Raw genomic sequence first — 22,390 nt, forward strand, 5'->3', positions numbered from 1 at the left:
TTACACTTGGGTAGAATCCCAAAGCTGAGTTAGGGTGGCTGGTTCTATAGGGCATTAGGGGTGGCTATCAGGCCCTGCAGCACTGCAGTGGCAAAGCCGGCTCTGGATTTAGAGTATAGAAGCAGGTGGTAATGCTTGGTGAAGGTATGTACAGAACTCCAAGTTGCTGCTTCCAAAATGTCCTTGGTAGGTACTCCTCTGAGGTAGGCAGTTGAAGTGGCTGTTGCCCTGGTGGAATGAGACCTAATGCTGTTAGGTACAGGTTTCCCATGGTGTATATAGCAGAAACATATACAGTGTCCTATCCATTTTGAAATAGTCTGTTTTGAAATGGCTTTTCCCTGTGCTCCTGCAGCATATGCTACCAACAATTGCTCAGTTTTTCTGAAAGCTTTGGTTTTGTCCAAGTAGAAGCGTAACTGCCTATGTATGTCCAAAGAATGCAGAAGTCTCTCCCCTTTATTCTGTGGATTTGGATAAAAAGTTGGCAAGTGAATAGTTTGGTTTAGAGCCACACTTGATACTACCTTTGGCATAAAAGTAGGGTTTGTTCTTAAAGACACCCTGTCTTGGTGGAAAATGATGAAAGGTTCCACTGCCATTAGTGCCTGTAATTCTGAAACTCTTCGTGCTGATGTTATTGCCAAGAGCAGAGCAGTTTTCCAAGAGACATTTTAAATCTGCTGTGTTAGCTGACTCAAAAGGAGGTAAAGTTAATTTTTCCAACACGAAGTTGAGGTCCCACGTTGGAGTAGGTGCTCTACGGGGTGGTCTTATGTTTTTAAAAAGCCCCTCTGAGGTACTGTTTTAGCAAGGGATTAGAAAAAAAATGGTGGATCCGTGTTGTAATGAGCAGAGATGGCAGAGGCGTGGATCTTGATGGATGAAAAGGAGAGGCCTTTGTCCAGCATCTCAGTTAAATATTGTAGTATCTGAGGAATATTTGGGACAAGAGGGTCAAGGCTGTGAGCTTGGTTCCAGGCACAGAATCTCTTCCATTTATCCAAACAGGCTTTCCTGGTGCTAGGCCTTCTGGCCCCCAGAATGACATCCATAACAGCTTTGGAGAGAGGCATTGCTTGCTTGACTAAGGAATCTTCCATGCAGCCAGGTTTAAAGTCTTTAGCTGGCTGTGAAGTATCTGATTGTTGTGCTGAGTCAGAAGATGTCGGATTTGAGGCAAAATTCAGGGTGGTCCTTGTGCGAAGTTCTTTAAGATTGGGTACCAGTGCTGGCGTGGCCAGTCTGGGGCAATAAGGATCATCTTTGGCTCTTTTTGCCTGGCTTTTATGAGTACCTTTGGAAGGAGTAGTGGTGGTGGGAAAGCATATACTTGTAGGTTTTTCCAGCTGAATGAGAGGGCATCCACTTTCCATGCGTGTGGGTGGTTAAGTCCTTGTGCAGAATTTCTGTAGCTGGCAGCTCATTGGGGATGCAAACAGATCTATGTCCGGGCTCCACCATTTTTGTGTTATCATTCTGAATATTTGTGGATTTAATTCCCATTCGTGGGGATCCATGATGTTTCTGCTTAAGTCATCCGCCAGTGTGTTTTTCTCTCCTGGCAGGAATTGTGCTTGCAGATGAACTTGATAGGTCAGAGATGTGTTCCACAAGGTCATGGCTTGTCTGCAGAGGGAATAAGAATGAGTGCCCCCTTGCTTATGTGCTACATAACTGTGGTGTTGTCTGTCTTTAGTAGTAGTTGTCCTGGATGCAGCAGGTCCTTGAAAGCTATAAGGGCATTTTGTACAGCTAGCATTTCTTTTTGATTGATATGAAGATGCCTTTGTTCTGTGGACCACTTGCCCTGAATACATTTTCCTGCCATGTGTGCTCCCCAGGCGTAATCCGATGCATCGGTTGTCAGTGTTTGCCTAGCTGTGGGTTGAGTGAAAGGCTGTCCCTTGTTGAGGTGACAAGCTCGAGTCCACCATCAAAATTCCTGTTGAAGGCAAGGAATTAGTGGTATTACGGTTTCCAAACTTTGACAGTGTTGAGACCAGACACTCTTTAGGTACCATTGTAGTTTCCTCATATGCAGTCTGGCATATGGAATTAGTAGTATGCAAGATGCCATGTAACCAAAGGTCTGCAGAATTTTTCGTGCAGGGAGTTGGGTCTTTGTTGCCATCAATTGAAAATACCGAGTCAGTTGTCCTTGCTTGTCTGGCGTGAGATGAGCCATCTGGGCTGTTGTATACAAGCTGGCACCCAGGATTATTATCTCTTGTGAGGGCACTAGTTTTGATTACTTTTCGTTTACTGTGTACCCTAGGCAACTTAACTTTTTTTTACAAATGCCAGATGCTTTAGAAGAATGTCCTTGCTCTCTGCTTGAATCAGGCAGTCCGGGTACTAATAAATTTGAATTCCTTTCTGTCTGCAAAATGCTTCACCGTTTGCATAGATTTTGCCTTAGCCTCCATTTTCTTTAATACCTCTTCTGCCTTAACTCCAAATAACACATCCTGCTGCAAAGGAGCATCCAATAATTTTGCTTTAACATGATCTGGTAATGTATGTTCTTTTAACCAAGCAGGTCTTCTAATGACAGAACCTGTAACTGCTGCTCTACAGGAGGCCTCTAAAGAATCAAAACCACATTGCAAAGTATGTTTTCCCACTTGTTTAGCTGCATGCAATAAATCCTGCATTTCCTTATAATTTGGAGGATCTGAATTTGGAAGCATTTTTTGTTTCAACAGAGACATCAAATATTGCTGATATTTTAGCATGTGAAACTGGCAATTTATGGCCCTCATTGCTAAAGTTGCAGATGTACATACTTTCTTCCCCCATCTGTCTAATGCTCTGGAATCTCTGTAAGAGGGGAATGGATTATTTGCTGAAGAGTCCTTTACCCCTTTGGGGTCCTGAGAAATAGTTTCAGGGTCAGCAACAGGGCTTTTATAAAGAAATTTGTGAGAGTCAGGGACTCTGTAGTATCTGTCTGGCTTAACTGGAGCAGGAGGTAAAGAATCAGGATTTAAGCTGGATACAGTATACATATCATCCACAATATCTAACACTGGTGGAATAGCAAGGGGTCTGTGTTGAGGTAATAAAAGGAAGTCTCTGAGCCTTTTCTTGGATTCTGAATAATCCTGTCCCTCCCAATGGAAATGCTCCTTCATGGTATGTAAGGTTTCCCCAAATGAGTAGTCCTCAGGCGGAGAGGCTGATAAAACTGATTCCTCAGTATCAGAATCCTCATAAGGGAGTAAAGACTATCCTAGGTCTGAGGATGAATCTGAAGAGATGGATACCTGGTTGGATGAGTCATAGTCTGCATCCTGTCTAGGCCTTTTATCAGGAGAGGGATGGGACCCCCTGATCAGAGTGATTAGGTCTTCGGCCATTTTAAGCATTTGTTTCTTAGGCATAGAGGCCTGTCCTGGTGAATGTTGAATTTGTTTCTTTGTTTTTAAAGGAGGTTTAGACTTAGCAGAAGACTTAATGGTTAACTGAGTAGGTCCGAAAACACCCTCTGAAGCTACGGGTTGTTCAGCTACTCCGGATCCCTCTGAAGAGCTAGTCTCGGTAGGCTGCAAATCTTGTGCATCCGAAGGCCCAGCCATCTCCACATGGGAGTCAGAGGCGGCCTGTGGTTCTAAAGAAGTGGTAGTCAGGAGCTGCGAAGGCGCCTCGCTGAAAACCAGAGAACCGACGACTGGCCTAGAAGAGGCTTCATCGTCAGTTTTGGGCCTCAGATGCCTGTCCTTGTCTTTGTGCTTTTTATGTATTCCGGTCGTCGGTAGTTCCGATGGCATGGTGTAATTGAATTTTCTGCCAAAATAATGTCGGGCAAATTTAAACCGACGTTTAATAGTGCGTTTGTTAAACCTAGCACAAAACCGACAACCAGTGACGTCGTGGTCTGGGCCTAGGCATGGGATACAATAAGAATGGAAATCCTTATGAGCTATTTGCTTCCCACAAGAAATACAGTTATTAACTTTTACTGACATCGGTCTGAGGCAAGAAAACGTTTCTCCAACGGGGTACTTACCTTTGTAGAAGACTTCGGTTCTGGATTCAGAATGAAAATCTCAGGAGTCGGCCGACCAGCACTTGCGAACTGCTTTTGCTTCGGGCACCGCACTGCAAGAAAGACTGGAGAAAATGGCATCGGCTGCATCTTATATACCCCTGTCGCACTGACGTCAGGGAAGAAGCGACAGCAACCGACGCCGGACCAAGACTTTGGAACTCAGGCCAACTGGGGGACTGCCTGACGGCAGGATAACCCAAGTGTAATGACTGCAGCAGTATAACACGATGAACATCAGCAGGACTAGTGTAACTATCCATGCTGAAGCAGAGGAAGAAGCCCGATTGCCAGTTAAGCACTGACTGAAAGAGATGGTCAGAAGGTAACCTGACAGACAAGTGTTCACATGCAGCACACACACACACACACACACACACACACATTTCCCATACAGTCCTACAAAATTCAAAAGCACAGTCAAAAAAAGCATATCACAACTCAAAGACCCTTTCTCAAAAAGTACACTGACAAAGTAATGAAGGGAGGTTGTCAAAGTGTACAAAAACACAAAACACTTGTGCTTAGAAACACAAAAGAACCCTTATATTTAATAATTAATCCCAGTCTAAAAACAGTAGTTTCCAACAAGAACCTTCTGATATTAATAAAGATGCCAGTATTCTTACAAGGGAAATACTGTTTTTAGTCAAAAATAAAAACATACTTATAAGGGCAATATTTTCCATGTGATCAGGTTCTTCTATGCTGACATATCTGCTAGAAAGCCAATTGCTGCCCATGTGAAGCCTCAGAGCTGCTTTCTCTCGATGCAGCAAGAAAGGTGAAACTGTCTGTGCTCTAGATGCAGATTTCACAAACTGAGCTTATGCATCAGCAACCAGAGTTGCAGGTGTGGAGGGGAGTCGGTGCTTTGTGAAGACAGGCCGATTGTTGCATCCTGGGCATCATATAAACACAACCCAATTATCCAAGGGTTAACACAGCAGTAATACTGAACATCATCAGCAGTAAATTACAACAAATAAGCAATCAGGACATTTAACACTTCAAAAAACAACTTCACAGGTTTAAACCTCATCACTTTTACACTTAACCAAGCATACTATAAAGTTTCTAAGAATTCTAGCACAGGAGGTGCCACAAGAATGAGACAAAGACTGAATGAAACAAGACAGAGCATTTTAGGAGAAGGATATAGTCAGTCATGCATGACACCAGGACAGACTAGCACCATTTGCTAGCTTTACCACAGCATCAGCGTAGATACAATATGAAAATCCACCCAAAAGTTCAAAGTAAGCATTTTTTCCTCTACAAATACTTCTGGATCCCAATATTGTAGAGCTCTATCAGATTTTATAGTGCCAAATCAACCAGCAGTACTAAAATTGGACAAAAATAAGCAATGTATCTAGAGCATGACAAACCACTTAGCAGGGAGCATGTTTGGGAGCTCAAGGGGCATTTTTATTACAGACTCAAAGTGGCATGACACAATGCTCAACTTCTTCCTTGATACTACTTGAGCTGAATGAAAAAAAGTAAGGAGAGCAGTCCACAGTGTACTCCATAAGTTGAAAGCTTGAAGACTGCCATATTTTTCCCATACTTAAGATATCCCTGTTTTTTCTCTGCAAGTGACTGATTGTCTTTCGCTACACTGCTTCTCGTCCTTGGTGGCAGCCCCGCTAAGCTTGGGCTCACTCCGCTCCACTACCCCCATTCCCACCCACCCCCACTTCAATTACATTTATTATCACCACAGCTCCTCCCCTCCATCTCCCAACAAATCACGTAACTTACCAGCACCTTTCATTACTGTGTACCTCCCACACACTAACACTCACATTCTTCCTTTATCTCCTCCCCTTACCAGACCTTATCTGTGTATACACCTCATACTGGCTACACCTGCTAGCCTTTATTATTAGCACCTCCTTTTCCAGCTATTTACTACTATCTAGACTCCCACTATTCCAAAGCTCTCCAACATTCCACTTAAATGTAACCTAACACTCTACTTCCCTCTTACTACACTTAACCCTCCTACTACATCTTACCTCCTTATAATCTATGTCAATCTGATACATATCTTCACCTACATCCTCCATTCATACACCAACACCCAAAACCTTATCTGAAATTTCTCCTAACCTATACCCTACAGACAACTTACTCTGCTTCAAACAAAAAATTATACCTCCTAATGACAAAGCTATCACAAACTATGCCCCTTTCCTTAACCACAAAACTAGAGAGCCCACAACCATCCTGCTTTAATACTTCAAATTAATCTTAAGTGGAGATATCCATCCCAACCCTGCCCCCCCATCTCCCAACCCCCACCACCTGTATAAGTCTCTGAACCAAACTACTATTAACCTGCAGAGTATTAGAAACAAAATCCCTGACTTCCACACCTGGATAACACAATAAACCCAAGATTATTGCTTCTACAGAAACATGGCTAAAACCATATAGTAAATCCTCAGAATTTCTCCCTCCTGGCTTTGCCTGCCTACGCAAAGACAGACCTCAAATAAAAGGTGGTGGGGTAGCTCTAATCTACCCCACCATCTTCAATATGATCCCCTACAACACACCCATACCCAGCTTCACCACAGCAGAAATCATAAAAGCCTACCTAAAAATGAATGAGAATAAAAATCTATGCATCATTACCTTGTATATTCCCCTCTGGTAATATCCCCATTCTAGAAGGCATCCTAGCCTGGACTTCCAATAACAACTGCAGAAACAATAATCCTGGGTGATGTTAATATAAATTGGCTTGACTTCTCACCATCATCAACCTATGCAAATACAGCCAACTAATTGTTGACATTACCAGACCCAAGAGACAACAGCCATGAAACAATCCCAGACTGGATCATGGTCTCTGACCCCAACAAAATTACCACCGCAGAAACACCCATAAATAGCATCAGTGATCACTTGCCAGCATTTGTAATATGCAAAACTACAACTAAAATACACAAGCATCAATACAAATATACTAGAGACATCACAATTCTCTCCTACAATCTTTAACACCACTTTACAAACCATCAATTGGGAACCCCTAAAGACACTCCCTCTAGACAACGCAGTACATCATTTTAATTCTTCTTTCCTTAATATTCTGAATAGCCTAGTACCCCCTCCAGCTAAAATGCGTAAAATCCTCGCATGGCTCACTAGAGCTACCAAACAGAGCATGGTCACCAGGGACAAAGCCTGGAACCTTTGGCAAAAGCACAAAAACCCTCAGACCTCAACCTATAGACACTTCTGCAACAAAGCAAAGCACCAAATTATTAAGGATAAAAAAGAATACTATCCTACCTTACAGCAACACAAGCTTAACCCTAAACATTTCTTGAGCTCAGTCAACAGACTTCTACACCCAGGATCTGAACCTAACACCTGTCCAGACACAGAACCCCCCCCCCCCCCGGGGAAATAGCCACACTTTAACACTTATTTTATTGACATTATAGCTAACCTCACAACCAACTTCCCTCAAACCCTACCTAACCAACTGGACCCTCTAGCCACTAATACCTCTCCTGCACATCCTCCCAACTTCTCTCTAACTGCTATTCCCACAGCCATAGTAAAGAAAATGCTTCTTAAATTAAAACCTTGCACAAATGCCAGACAGCCTGACTCCCCACACAAAAGGCAGCAAATTCAGTTGGATACTCCGTCAGCATACTTCTTAATAATTCCATCCAAGAGTCCCATGTTCCTTCCATTTGGAAAAAAGCATTTATTCTCCCACTCCACAAAGGTGGAAACAATATAGAGGTCTCCAACTTTTGGCCCACTGCCATCCTTTCCCCCATCTCAAAAACGCTCGAGAAATGTATCCACAGCCAGGTACCTGCTTGACAACATACCATCTCCAACCCAGCATGGTTTTAGACCAGGGCACAGTACCACAACAGCTTTTATTTCCTTCTGTGACACTATCAATCAGGCCCGTGACACCAAAAAACTTGCTTCCTCTCTATTTCTTGATCTGGCCAAAGCCTTTGATACCATCTCTCATCCACTCCTTCTTAGAAAACTATCCAACATAGGTATCTCTTGCTCTACTCTACACAGGTTTTCCAACTACCTCTCAGACAAGCAATAATCTACAAATGGCTAAACTCCTTCTCTCCTTTCCTTAATACCTCCACAGGTGTTCCCCAAGGGTCCATCTTACGCCCACTACTTTTTAGCATTTTCATCAATGACTTCCACTCCAGTCTCACTCAAAAACAGTCATCCAATAGGCAGATGAATCTACAATCACCTGTACCGCCAACTCACCACATGAACTTCAAAAACTTATGCAAGCAGCCCTCAAGCTGCACAGAAATATGGATGGCTAACAACCATTTAGCATTAAATCCTCAAAAAACTAAACTAGTTCTATTTACCCCTAATAAATCCTGCACTATAAGCACAGATACTTTCACTATCCTCTCCCATGACAACACCTCTATAGAGGCTGTCTCACATACAAAACTTTTAGGCGTTACCATTGACCAACACCTATTCTTCGATATGCACATTCACAACAACATTAAAAAAGCACACCAGACTGCTACATCAACACAAAACATTCCTCAATTACTCTTCCAAACTAGCCCTTGCCTCCTCTCTCCTGCTCCCCTCTCTTCTCTATGGCGCTCTTCTTTTCACCAATATTCAAGAGAGTCTTAAATCCAAACTACAATCATGTTATAACAAAATAGTAAAATTTGTTACCAATGGAAAGCCCTTATCTCAACCACTTCACCTCTCAGACTACAAAACTGGTTAGAACTACCTCACCACCTCACATATATCAACTAACTACTGTCCATAAACTAATAAACAATCCATCCAGTTGCCCAGCCCTTTCTAACCTATTTACTCCATACCACCCTAAGAGGCCTCTCTGCTCAGAAAAACAAACACTCCTACAGGTACATACACCCAATTCCACCACTGGACAATGGCTCCACTCCTTTGCTACTGCCAAACTATGGAACTCTCTCCCATCCTCTCTTAGAGCTACTAGCAATAAAACTGTCTTTAAAAAAATCCCTGAAACATCATCTCTCCTCCCACTGGCAATGCCCTGTGCCAACTCCTCACAACCCATAACCTGACTTCTGCCTCTTCTCTTCCTCCTCTCCACCTCCAGTACCATCACCATTATCTCCTGAACAAATAAACATTTTTCTACACGCTTTACAAATGTATGGTGACTGTCAGTCTAATCTGCAACTACTGTTGTATGTACTCTTATCAAATTGTATATAGTGCATTGTTAACTGATCTTTAGAAGTTTAATCTGACATATTTGCTAGCTTATGTTTTATCACTGTAAATGTTATCTTGTCTCAACACATTATAAGCATTATATTGTTACTGTGATTTATCAAATTGTATGTATTTGCATCTCTAAAGAGCTTTTCTCCCCAGGCCTCCACTGAAAATGGGCACTTTTTGGCCCAGTGGACTTTCCCGGTCAACAAATGCAATAACTAAATAAATAAATAAGTAAATAAATAAATAAATGTGTGCATGTGGGTGTGTGTGTGTGTGTGTGTGAATAAGCAGCAAACCTTAGTCTAAACTGGAGCCTCTGCTTGCGGGATTTAGAATGGCAGGTAGACCATCTGCTGGTACAAGCACCTTGACAGGCAAATTTGCAACCCTTTCATATGGATGCATAAGATGAGCAACACATGTGAGCTCAAGAGCAAATGACAAACCCTTAATGTGAGAGACTGCATAATGGGTTGTACAGAGTCTTGAATAGACCCAATTTGATATTTTTTGCCAATACAACCCACTTAGCCATGTCCTACCTGTGTGCAAAAACAAAAGTGAATGGAGCAGGTACAACTGAAAAGCCATATAGTATTAAGATGAAGTTACAGAAGCCAACCAAAATTTCACTGATGAGCCTTTGACTCAGAGAAAGCAAAGAAAGTAGACCTCCCAGGGCCTAAAGTTCAGCCTCTTTACCAGCTTCTGTGGACAAAAAGGCCTGCTCTAGTTAAGGGATAGACTGCAGTAAAACCCCAGAACTCACACCTAAGTGGTTGTCAGGGGACAGTATCGCCTAACATAAATGCCGCCCATCAGCATATACTGAGTGAGAGCTTAACCCCTCATTAGTCAAGGGACAGCTTCCAATATCCAAGAGCTCAGAACATATCAGAGGTGGACACATGAATATAAACTACATCTCTGGCCATAGCCTGCCCTCCTGATCTACTGACTTCTCTCTTCTCCTTGACCTCTGCATTGGACTGCAGGCAGAACCCTTCTGTTGATTTCTGCATTTGTTATCCCTCATTGTAACCAAGCTGCCTGCACAACGACGGTCCATAAACTTCTATTTTCAGCTTAACAAGTTGCTGCACTGAAGCTCTGGTATGTACCTGCAAGAAAGTTATGCTCCTTCCTTCAGTAGCATTGGCAAGGCGAGCTCTTGTGTTCCTCCTGGATGGTGGTTTGGTAGCTGCAGATATTCTTGAAAGAGGTCTGCTTTTTTGCCAGCAGATACAGATACTCTTCTACAAAGCACACTGGGACCAAGAGCCAAACAGCGAGAAAGAGCAAAGCAGCATGGACATAGGTACAGCCTTCCACTGCAGCAAAACAATACCACAGTGGTGGTGGGGTGGGAAAGTATGTCAAAACCACCTTGAAAAACCTGTTTAGGAGGAGACCCATTTGTTAACCACAGCAAAAAACTCTGAATTATGAGCTGCAGGAAGCCAATGGCAAAAGTGGGAGCAGTAGGAGTAAAAAAATTAAAAATGCCAAACTAATCATCAGTAATCTAGCATTTTACGCACTATTTAGTTGAGTGTATTGCCAACAAAAGAATTATTAAAGATGTCCAAGTCAAACTAGCCTCTTGTTAGAAAGAATGACTGGGTAAGTAATGCCTATCAGAGCTATGTAACTCTTAGTGCACTTCTCAGCTACTACTATGGTTTATTGTCAACATTTTCTGCAAACACAAAAAAGAAACCAGCTTTACTGTGGAGTGCTACATGGCTTCCTCAAGGCTTTCATTATTTCCTTAAGCAATTTGCTATGGTACTAGCAAAAATAGTTCAGTTTATTCTGTCAAGCCAGAATATTTAATTCAACTACATGTATCTGAAAGAAGACATACTATTTACATTTTATACATCCCTCCAGCATGTTTCAGAGTACACATCCCTCCACAACTATCAATCAGGGTGAAACTTAGAGTAAGCATACTATTTTCATCACAATATAATCACAAAATCAGGTACTTACACACATGAGTGCACACAGCATGTCAATTGCAGCATGGGTAACACCATCATTATTCCGCTTAAGGGCTTTTACAACCTTCACTCCAAGCCTCTCTCGAAATCTGAAGAATAAAAGTAGCAATTGCAGTTTCAGTCAACAGCGTTGGTGTTTAACTTTCACCAAAGTATTTTAGGACAAAAAAGAGCACTCTAATAGGGTTTCTATAATACTAGCTTTTTACAGGAGTGAGAAAGGTAAACAGTTCAGCAGCTATCACTGTTGGTCTCAGCTTCAAAACCATGCTTCAAATGTGTTTTCAGTTATTTAACAGACTGCCCTTCAGAAATTATTTTTTACAGACTTTCTTGCATATTTGACTGTTATAAGGCCTACATGAATTTCATTACGACAATCAGATTATGGGTGCCTGGAAGACAAAGGGTTGTAGAGATGCCAAGTGTCAGGGATTAAAATTGTAAAATCAGCTGAAAAAGTAACACTACAAGCTTTTGACGGAAATAAAATGTGTTAGCAGATACAGTACAACAAACTGTTATGACTTTCAAAGAAATATGCAAATTGTAATGCATCAAAGGAAAGGAAAAGTACAGTTGTGTACACCTACCATAAATGTAGATGTTCGAGTGTCTTCACTGTTGAAGTCATAACTATAGGGTGTTCCTGCCGGTAGGCAGCCCGAGGTCGGCCAGAATCCCAAAGTCTGGGTCCGGCGTCGGCTGTACCAGCAAGTACCCTGACGTCAGAATGCAGAGGTATAAAGCTGACAGCCGACACCATCTTCTCCAGTCTTTCTTGCCCCAGATGTCAGAAGTCCCCCAAAATAACCAAAAAAGTGTCCAAAAAGGAAACACAAATACACCACAAAAGAAGAGGAAGATAAGAGGGGATAGGTGGGAGGGAAACACCGACTGCAACAGTGAAGACACTCGAACATCTACATTTATGGTAGGTGTACACAACTGTACTATGTTCTTCGTGTTTCACTGTTGCAGTCATAACTGTAGGGTGGAATCCCAAAGCTGTGATAAGGGAGGAGGTTATGTAGAAGAAGGGGCAGCCAGAAGGCCCTGCAAAACAGCAGTGGCAAGACCTGCCCTAGACTTAGAATACAAAGGGAGATTATAGTGCTTAGAAAAAGTATGCACTGAACTCCAAGTGGCAGCTTCCAAAATGTCCTTGGTAGGAACTCCTCTGAGAAAAGCAGCTGAAGTGGCAGCTGCTCTAGTAGAGTGACTTCTAACAGTACCAGGAATCTGCTTCCCAAAGTGAGAGTAACAAAACCTTATCCCATGGGCAATCCATTTGGAAACAGTTTGTTTAGAGATAGCCTTGCCTAGAGAACTGGAGGCATAAGAGATAAGCAACTGATCAGATTTTCTGAAATCTTTAGTTCTGTCCAGATAGAACCGTAGCTGTCTGTGTACGTCCAATGAATGCAAAATCCTTTCCCCTTTGTTTTGAGGGTTTGGAAAGAAAGTAGGAAGGTGTATAGTCCGATTTAAAGCCACTTTAGAAATCACCTTAGGCATAAATGTAGGATTGGTCCTCAAGGCAACTCTGTCTTGGTGGAAAATAAGGTATGGTTCCACAGCCATGAGAGCTTGCAACTCTGACACCCTTCTGGCAGAAGTCAAAGCTAATAAAACAGCTGTCTTCCGGGATAAGAACTTGATGTCCGAAGCAGCAGCAGGCTCGAAGGGAGGTAAAGTAAGATTTTCCAAAACATAATTAAGATCCCAAGCAGGAACAGGAGGAGTTCTAGGAGGTCTTAAATTCTTAGCCCCTCTCAAGAATTGTCTCACCAACTGGTGAGAGAAAATGGGGGGATCAGTGTTGTAATGAGCCGAGATAGCAGAAGCATGGATTTTAATGGAAGAAAAGGAGAGGCCTTTAAGCAAAATGTCAGAAAGGTAAAGTAAAATGGAAGAAATGTCAGGTAAAAAAGGATCAGAACCTCGATCCCGCATCCAAATACAAAATCTTTTCCATTTAGAAGCAGAAGACATTCTAGTGCTAGGATGCCTAGCTTCTAAGAGAACATCCAAAACTTGTTTGGGTAAAGCAGAAGGAATCAAAGGCCCTTGTAGAGCCAGGCTGCCAGGCAAAGAGTCTTGATTTGAGAGTGTAGCATCTGACCCTGATGTTGGGACAGAAGAGAAGGAAACAGAGGTAGAATCCATGGAGGTTCCAAGAACAGGTGTCTTAAAGTTGGATACCAAAACTGTCGAGGCCAATTTGGAGCTATCAAAATGATAATCCTGGGTTTGTCCTGTTTTATTTTCAGTAGTACCAGAGGCAGAAGAGCAAGAGGAGGGAAGGCGTATCCCGAAAGATTCCTCCAGCTGAAAGACAGGGCATCCACTTTCCAAGCTGTTTTGTGGAAGGACCTGGTGCAAAAGAGAGGCAGCTGATGATTGAGATGGGATGCAAACAGATCTATCCCGAGGGCAACCCCAAACTGCCGTAATCTTGCTGAACAAGTTGGGGTCTAGCATCCATTCGTGAGGATCCAAAAGATTTCTGCTCAGGCTGTCTGCTAAGAGATTCTGTTTTCCTGGAATGAATTGAGCTTGAAGATGCAGATTCAGATTTAGAGCCGTGTCCCACAAACTCATGGCTAGTCTGCAAAGGGGGGTATGAGTGAGAGCCTCCCTGTTTGTTTATGTACCACATGACTGTGGTATTGTCTGTGCGAATCAGAAGATGTCCTGGTTGCAAAATATTCTGGAAGGCTAGAAGAGCATTTTGGACTGCCAACATTTCCTTCAAGTTGATGTGCCAGGGGAGATGCTTCTTTGTCCAATAACCCTGCTGGCAATTGTTTAGGTAATGAGCTCCCCAAGCATAATCCGAGGCATCTGTGGTTATGATCTGAGCAGGATGAGATAGACAAAAGGGATTCCCTTCGTTTAAAGCACAAGCCCTGGACCACCAAAGGAACTCTTTTTGGAGGCAGGGAATCAGAGGTATCATTGTTTCCAGGCTGTGGTAATGCTGAGACCATACACTCTTTAGGTACCATTGAAGTTTTCTCATATGAAGCCTTGCATTTGGAATCAACAGGATGCAAGAAGCCATGTAGCCCAAAGCCTGCAGGAATTTCCTTGCAGTGAGCTGAGTTAAAGTAGCCAAGGTCTTGAAAATTGATGCCAGCTGTACTTGTTTTTCTGGAGTAAGGAAGGCCCTTTGTAAGCTTGTGTTTAGAAGAGCCCCCAAAAAGATCATTTGTTGAGACAGGATCAAATGTGACTTTTTTATGTTCACTGAAAATCCCAGTAGTAGAAGACGACGCTGAACAAACTGCAGATGTTGAAGTAAAAGATCCTTGCTGTCCGCCTGAATAAGGCAGTCGTCCAGGTAGGGGTAAATTTGAATTCCTTGGAGTCTGCAATAAGCTACTACTGGAGCCAGACACTTGGTAAAGACTCTGGGCGCAGTAGATAAGCCAAAGGGCAGTACAGAGAATTGAAAGTGTCTTGAACCTGCCTTGAATCTGAGGTATTTTCTGCGTTCCTGTCTGATGGGAATGTGTAAATAGTCTTCCTTCAAGTCCAATGTCACCATCCAAGCATCCTGGGAGAGCATGGGAAGAAGTTGTTGCAGAATAAGCATCTTGAATTTTGGAATTTCCAGGAAGGTATTTAACACTGAGAGGTCCAGAATAGGTCTCCATGAGTTTTGTTTCCTTGGAACCAGAAATAGTCTGGAGTAAAAACCTTTTCCCATCTCTGGAAGTGGAACAGGTTCTATGGCTTTCATGACCAATAAAGCGTCCACTTGATTTAAGGCCTCTGACCATTGATGTTTTGGCAGATCCGGCCAACCCGAAGACCTTGGCAGAGTATGAAAGTGGAATTTGTAGCCTCTTAAAATCACGTCTAAAACCCATTTGTCCTGGGTAATATGAGTCCAATTTTGGTAGAAAAGAGAAAGTTTTCCTCCGAGAAGAGCTTCCAGGCAAGGAGGACCTGTAGCCCAACGGAGAGAGTCATTGAGTCTGCTTCTTTTGAGATTGAGGTCTGTCTTCTCCCCTTCTAGGTGAAGAAGCAGTCCATTGTCTGGACCTGTAAGAGGCCTGAGCCTGCCCCCCGACCTCTCGAGCGTCTATATCTTCCCCTTTGAGGTCTGTCAGATGTGGGAAAGGACCAATTTTTGGAGGGCCAATGTCTAGAAAATCTAGGAGGCTGAACTTGCAAAAAATCTTTAACAGTCTGCATAGACTTTGCTTTTTCTTCCATCTTTTTAATAACCTCCTCAGCCTTGGACCCAAATAAAACATCAGGCTGAACAGGGGCATCTAACAGTTTAGCCTTAACCTGTTCAGGCAAATTCTGCTCACGAAGCCAAGAATGTCTCCTGATAACAGTACCAGAGCCTGCGGCCCTGCAAGAAGCTTCCAAGGCATCAAAACCACAATGTAAACTATGTTTGCTAACTTGTTCAGTTGCATGCAATACATCCTGTAATTCCTTGTCCTCTGCACATGCAGGAAAGGTAGATAGCCTTTGCTTTAGAACAGACAAAAGAAATTGCTGATATTTGAACATGTGAAACTGGCAATTTAAAGCTCTAATAGAAAGGGTAGCAGAAGTGTAAACCTTTTTGCCCCACCTGTCCAAGGCAAGGGAATCCTTTTCAGAGGGAATAGGATTTTTAGATGAAGCGGCCTTAGCAGCCCTAGAACCCTGAGAAATGGTTTCAGGATCAGCAGAAGGGTTCTTAAATAAGAACTGATGGGAGTCAGGGACTCTGTAAAATCTATCGGGCTTAGAAGGAGCAGGCGGCAAAGAATCAGGATTTAGGTTAGCTTCAGAAAAAGTATCATCCACAATATCAAGTACAGGAGGAATAGCCAAAGGTCTGTGTTGAGGGAGAAGGAGAAATTCCCTAAGTCTCTTCTTGGAAGCAGAATAATCCTGACCTTCCCAATGAAAGTGCTCCCTCATCTCATGTAAGGTTTCCCCAAAAGAGAAATCTTCAGGGGGAGAAGCAGAGGGAATAGAGTTCTCTGCATCAGAATCCTCATAAGGAGGAAAAGAATAATCCTGATCAGAGGAAGAGACAGAAGACACAGAAGTCTGATCAGAAGAATCATAAGGAATAGCCTGTCTAGGCCTTTTTTCTGGAGGAGGGTGAGAACCCCTAATCATTGTAAGTAAATCTTCAGCCATCCGAAGTAATTGCTTCTGGGACTTGGGAGCTGTATCCGAGGCAGCTTGTGAAGAAACCCTTGGTTTAACAGGAGTCTTTGACTTTGTCTTTGTAGAAACAGTAATATTAGAAGGCCTGAAAACCCCCTGAGAAGCCAGTACCTGCACAGCGGTTCCGGACCCATCTGAAGGAGCGACGTCCGTAGGTCCTGCAGCAGATACAATACTGGGCCTAGAAGGCTCCCCATGGGAGTCCGTGTCGGCCATCGGTTCCAAAGTGGCGGACGACAGGGGCTGCAAAAGCGCCTCACTGACGACCGCCGAACCCGAAGCTGGCTCCGGCTGAAAAATATCATGTTTGGACCTCGGAGGACTATCCTTGTCTGCATTTTTTCTGAGTTCCAGTTGTCGGTAAAGTATCTGATAACATCCTATAATTAAATCGTCTACCGAAATAATTCAAGGCCCAATCGTACCTACGCTTGATAGTGCGAGAATTAAACCTGGCATAGAACCGACAGCAAGAAACGTCGTGGTCAGGGCCTAAGCAAGGTAGACAGTAAGAGTGGAAATCTTTATGAGGTATTTGTTTTCCACACGATATACAATTATTAACTTTTTCTGACATCGGAGGAGCAAGAAAAAAGTTTCTCCAACGGGGTACTTAGCTTGAGAAGAGAAGTAAAAAACTTCGGACCGACGACAATCAAAGCACGTTGTCTGAAAAACGCCAACCAACGACTTGCGAGCTGCTTTCCACCGCACGGCAAGAAAGACTGGAGAAGATGGCGTCGGCTGTCAGCTTTATACCTCTGCGTTCTGACGTCAGGGTACTTGCTGGTACAGCCGACGCCGGACCCAGACTTTGGGATTCTGGCCGACCTCGGGGTGCCTGCCGGCAGGAACACCCTACAGTTATGACTGCAACAGTGAAACACGAAGAACATCATGACTATCGGTATAACATAACTGATTACATTACTGCAGGCAATTATCAGCATACAAAGACATCAGAAACCATCAGCAGATTCATATTTATTTTGCTGAGCACTTAAATAACCAGAACTTTCTGGGACAGATTCCTCCACATTTAATATAAGCAAGGTAAGATAAAGTCAAAAATGGCTGCAAGTCATTACTAGAGCAGGCGGATCCTTATGTAGTGCATGAGAAGTACAGAAAATGGATATTAAATTACTAAGTCACTGCAATGACTACAAAACATGACAAAAATGCACCAAGTTCAAAGAATCTGCTTAAGACAGTTTGATCTTCTAAAATACAAATGGTGTAGCACCAGAACCTGAATGGAGTTCATGGTCTCCATCGTTGTTTCAGGAGCTGAATATGACAAGAATAAGTACTTTTCAATGCATATGACTGAGAAAAAGATATCTGGTGAAGCCAAGATGAACAGCAGTATCACTTGCACCAGATTTCTGAAGCCACCCTCTTCATAACTTCTCTTGCCTCCCAAGTTCCTCTTGAGTCATGAGTTTAAATACGGACAATTTTGCTTGTAGGGAGACTAAACCTTTTTAAAATACAGCAAATGAAATTTCCTGTATAATTTATGCATAAATTTGATTTAATTATATTTAACTTAATTAGACATGGTGAATTGGTCAGAGGACCCCTTTCAGCCTTTATCCACACCAATGGTGTAACATACAATCAAACAGTACATAACAGTAGCATTAGGTACAAAGAAACAATTACAGAGAAAAATACTTCAATATGATAAATGCCAATTAACATCAAAACTATACTAAGGAGGCAGAAGGACAGATATCAACTATCCACAGATCACCAAAACAGCTTTTTAATATAAAAATACTAAACACGGAAAACATAGTTTATGTTACAAAAATATTTATTTAGACGTTTGTTGATCGAGTTAGTCTGACTATGCAGAAGCCCTTTTTCAGCAGAGGCCCGGGGAGAAAATCTCTAGTAATATTAGACAGCAACAACAATGTCATGACTTGAGATAAGCAGAAGTGAAACAGTTAATTACAATCTGTTTTGAAGAGGAGAAAAAATACATTACGGACAGGGACAAATATGACATGAACATGAGGCAAAAACTTTAGTCGTTGAGTAATTAAGCAGTGCTAAGAGCTGAAACTGCACTTCTACTACAGGAAAATACTGAGAGAGATTAATTACTAGTAAGGATCTTGAAGAAAGTGCACTTTGAAAATGTATGAGACATCCTTGAGGTGCTTCACGAGGTTGACTGTTGGTTTTAGTCACTCTGATAAAACCTTTGTTAAAAGGTGTAGTTTATATGGTTAAATTATAGTAGTAGGCTTATTGTGAAAATTTTTTTTTAGAAAAAAGGGGAGATGATATGACAGAGGAAAATATGGAAAATGGAACTGACAGCAGATGTAGTGCTGTACAAGTGTAAAAGATCAGAAAAAAGTTGGGACAAGTACTTGGTCAAAAAAGCTGGAATAGTTGCAGACATGCATCACTTGCAAACATGTTACTGGAGTATGGTAGGCAATAAGATGTCTCAGAAAATAATGGAGTTTTTTGCACTAGCAATAAGATACCATCTTATCTTCAAGACATTGGAGTTGTGAAAAATGCAATAAAACTGCAGACATTTCTAAAGAGATGGTTTACAATGAGCAACGATTGGTTACTTTGGATAGAACGGGTCTTAGAAGAAACTCGAGGACCTAGTGGCATGTTGGATTGTGTGGAAGATCCAAACATTTTGGAGTTTGCAAAAGCTTAACTGGCTCTGGTCAGAGCTTTCTAAAAAAAACTTTTAAATTAAACACTCATTGCTAAACACACTAATGAAAAGCCTAGAGCAGATCCAGTGCAATGGTATGAAAAAGAACAAGTTTTATGACGGATATAGCCAACGTGGAAGAAGTTTGCATTTCAAGGTTATCTAGGATATGTGGATCATGACATCAGTTCATGGAGGATACTGAAAAGCATTGGAAATATAAGTTTAATTGTGGCCTATCAAAATCCCTACAATACTTCGTGTTTTTCCCCAATGGGAAAGCAGGTACAAATGTTCAATCAGCAATGGACTGTATAGAAGACTTACCCCATGCTCTGCATTGTGTGACAGAAAAATGGCACAAAAGGTATCTATGAAGCCTGTTGTGTGATGAACTTCAGTGAATGAAGAGAATGGTATGATGTACAAAATAAGAAGCAAGAGCTCAAATTTTCCATCTTCTGTCAAGAACGTGAGATGGGATGGAGTTCCAAGATGGATGATCAATGAGTAGCAGCTTAATTCCAGCTCTCCCAGTGTGAAAGACTCAGCACAGAAGGCCAGTAAACATATTTATGGGTAAATTTCAGTAACTGGCTAGTAAGTGTACTGCTTGGATGTCAAGAAAAAAAAAATACAGAGCACATGGGAAAAAAAAAACAGCTACAAAAAGTGAGGAAGAAACAGACTGAGGAAAGTTCTGCAGCTCTTCAGCAAAAAGCAATGCAACCTCCCGGAAGATGCACAGCAAATGTACAGAGACCAGGTTAAAATTAACAAAACACTGATAAGAGTTTATCAACAGAAACAACAAAAGGATGGCAAAAATGGAAGAATTTTTAAACAAATATTCAGATGACATGATAAAGCTGCACTGCAAATATCAGAGGCTGAAATGAAGAAAAGGCTGGCTGAATATAAGATTGTTCAGGAACAGGTGTTCAAAAAAATAGAATTAGAGGACATAGCACATGGGGATAACCTCAGATTTTCAGCTATACCAGAGAAGATGGAAGGAACAGACTACATTAATTTTATGAAAGCACAAATAAGCAACTGGACTGGTATTACACAGCAGGATTTGTTAGTTGAAAGGGCACATTGCGTGTATGCTCCACACCTGGCTATGAGAAAGCAACCTAGATCTTTAATAGTAAAGATGCAATCTTTCTAGCAGAAGCAGACTATTCTGACAGAACTGCGGCAGAAGGACAAAGTACTAGAAGTAGGAGATAGTAGAGTTTTTGTGGAGAATGATTACTCATTATACACCAGGCAGAAGAGTTGTAAACGTATTCCATTGTTCGGGAATTGTTGAGACGCAGGTGTGAGGAGATTCAAACTGCTGTACCTAGCTGTCATCAAGGTACTCTTCCTTGAAGGGACAAAATCATTTTTTGATCAAGTACATGCTAAGGAATAAATAGTGAGCTGTGAAACAGGAGATTCTGCTTCTTGTTCTTCTGGTAATAAAAACCACAGGCAGACTACCTGGGAAACCTTTTCCAATGTTTCAAAGGAAAATGTTGGAGAGAAGGATGGGAGCACAAGAATAAACTAGAAGAATCAAGGGTATGATGGAAATGAAGCAGACACATGATCTGGGAGATGGAGATGAGCCATACTAAAAAAAAAGTAACTTAATGTGGTATTACAATGCAATAATTATATTTGTGATTTATAAGGAATATGGAAATATTGGACTTTTTTCAGAATTTGTTGGGACTTGTGGGGGACTCTATTTCATGCTTTGAAGAGGGGAGAAAGTCAACTGTAGGTAAAAAAAATCTTAGTAGTATTTTTGTGGTGTATGGTTTACTTTGCATGCTATAAAGTAAAGTCTCTCAGTTATTTACATTTAATGAGGATTGTAAATGGGTGCAGCTCTTCTTTATCTTTTCATTCTCCCTTTTCTCTTTAATCTTGTTCAGCTTTAAGAAATGTAGGCACTGTAATGTAAAAAAAAAAATCCTGGTTAAAACAGCATGACAAAATAAAAATTAACATGCTTTTTCTCATTCTTGCAAGAGGGAATGAATGGATTAAGGACCTTACATTGATTCAGTAACAAGTTTTAAGAGAAAGCAAGTAAAAGAAAAAGAATACTGAATATTATGAGGCTTTGTTCTAGCAAAAGAATGTATGCTTAGTACCAGTTCTGTATCTGGTCTTCATGTCAAGAATCTGATAAAGGGAAATTTACTGTGTCCATGGAAACATGAGAATCAGACAATCAGATAATGAAAAATTGGCTGTCTGGTTCTCATGTCTCCATGGAGACAATCTGATAAAGGGAAACTGGTTACAGTCTGGTGAACAGTGACTGACTGGGGGGGGGGATTGGCTAGAAGATCTCAAAGCATTCAGGGGTTTTGCCAGCTGGGAGAGATATAAAGACAAGAGAAAACCAGTTAGCACTTAGTACAAGCACAGGCTGCACCATGCATCATAGCACGAATAACCTTTCTTTTAGGTCACACTTAGGTCTCTGAGTGTGGCTGTCAGTCTGGCACATTTGTTCCTATTAGAAGGGTAAAACTTCAATATTTGAAGATATACCCAGTTTTCTGTGTTAGTTTTGAGTTAACGGGTTTTAAGGGGGTATTCAGGGCTTTTTGAGGGCTTTCAATAAATGTGACAAGATCAAATGGATATGACAAGAAACTGTAGCAAAGTTCAACCTGCCAAACATTGTTTGCATGTAACATAAGCTGGAACTAGACATTTAACAAAAAAGATGTTATACATAAAAGGTGGGAATAACTTTTCAATAAAATGATGCTTTCTATAATGTCTTTAAATGTCAATGATCTCACAGATAAATACAAAAAAGAAAGAGTAGTGAACTAAATTAAAAAAATGCAGCATGCAAATAACTGTGCTACAGGAGACGCACTCAAAGAACTGAACATGTGAATTTGCTAAAGAAAGGTTTTCAGGTTATTTAGTGGAATACCTGGGACAAAGGAAGAGAGGAGTAATTTTATTAATTGCAAGAGCAGCTCCAGTAGTAATAGAAGAGGATAAGAAAAGATAATAATGACAGATTTGTAGTGCTAAGGGGCTACTGGTAAGGAAGATGATTACACTGGTATGTACTTGCTTTCCGCCTAAAACTGCTATAATGCAACTTAAGTTCTGGGAAAAATCACTTTTCACCAAGGAATAGGT

General features: G+C 41.6%; 1 protein-coding gene across 1 annotated transcript in view; it reads right to left on the minus strand.

Annotated features, from left to right (window-relative positions):
* Nucleotides 1–22,390, minus strand: part of DNAJC13 (DnaJ heat shock protein family (Hsp40) member C13) — a gene marked incomplete in the record, with an annotated part of 3,140,357 nt that overhangs the window by 2,387,927 nt on the left and 730,040 nt on the right. Inside the window, 1 exon segment of the mRNA XM_044066722.1 lies at nt 11,321–11,420. Coding sequence (XP_043922657.1) covers nt 11,321–11,420 — 100 coding nt within the window.

The sequence above is a fragment of the Protopterus annectens genome, chromosome 3.part1, assembly GCF_019279795.1.
Source record: "Protopterus annectens isolate FY-2018-M chromosome 3.part1, PAN1.0, whole genome shotgun sequence".
Taxonomy (NCBI): domain Eukaryota; kingdom Metazoa; phylum Chordata; order Ceratodontiformes; family Protopteridae; genus Protopterus; species Protopterus annectens.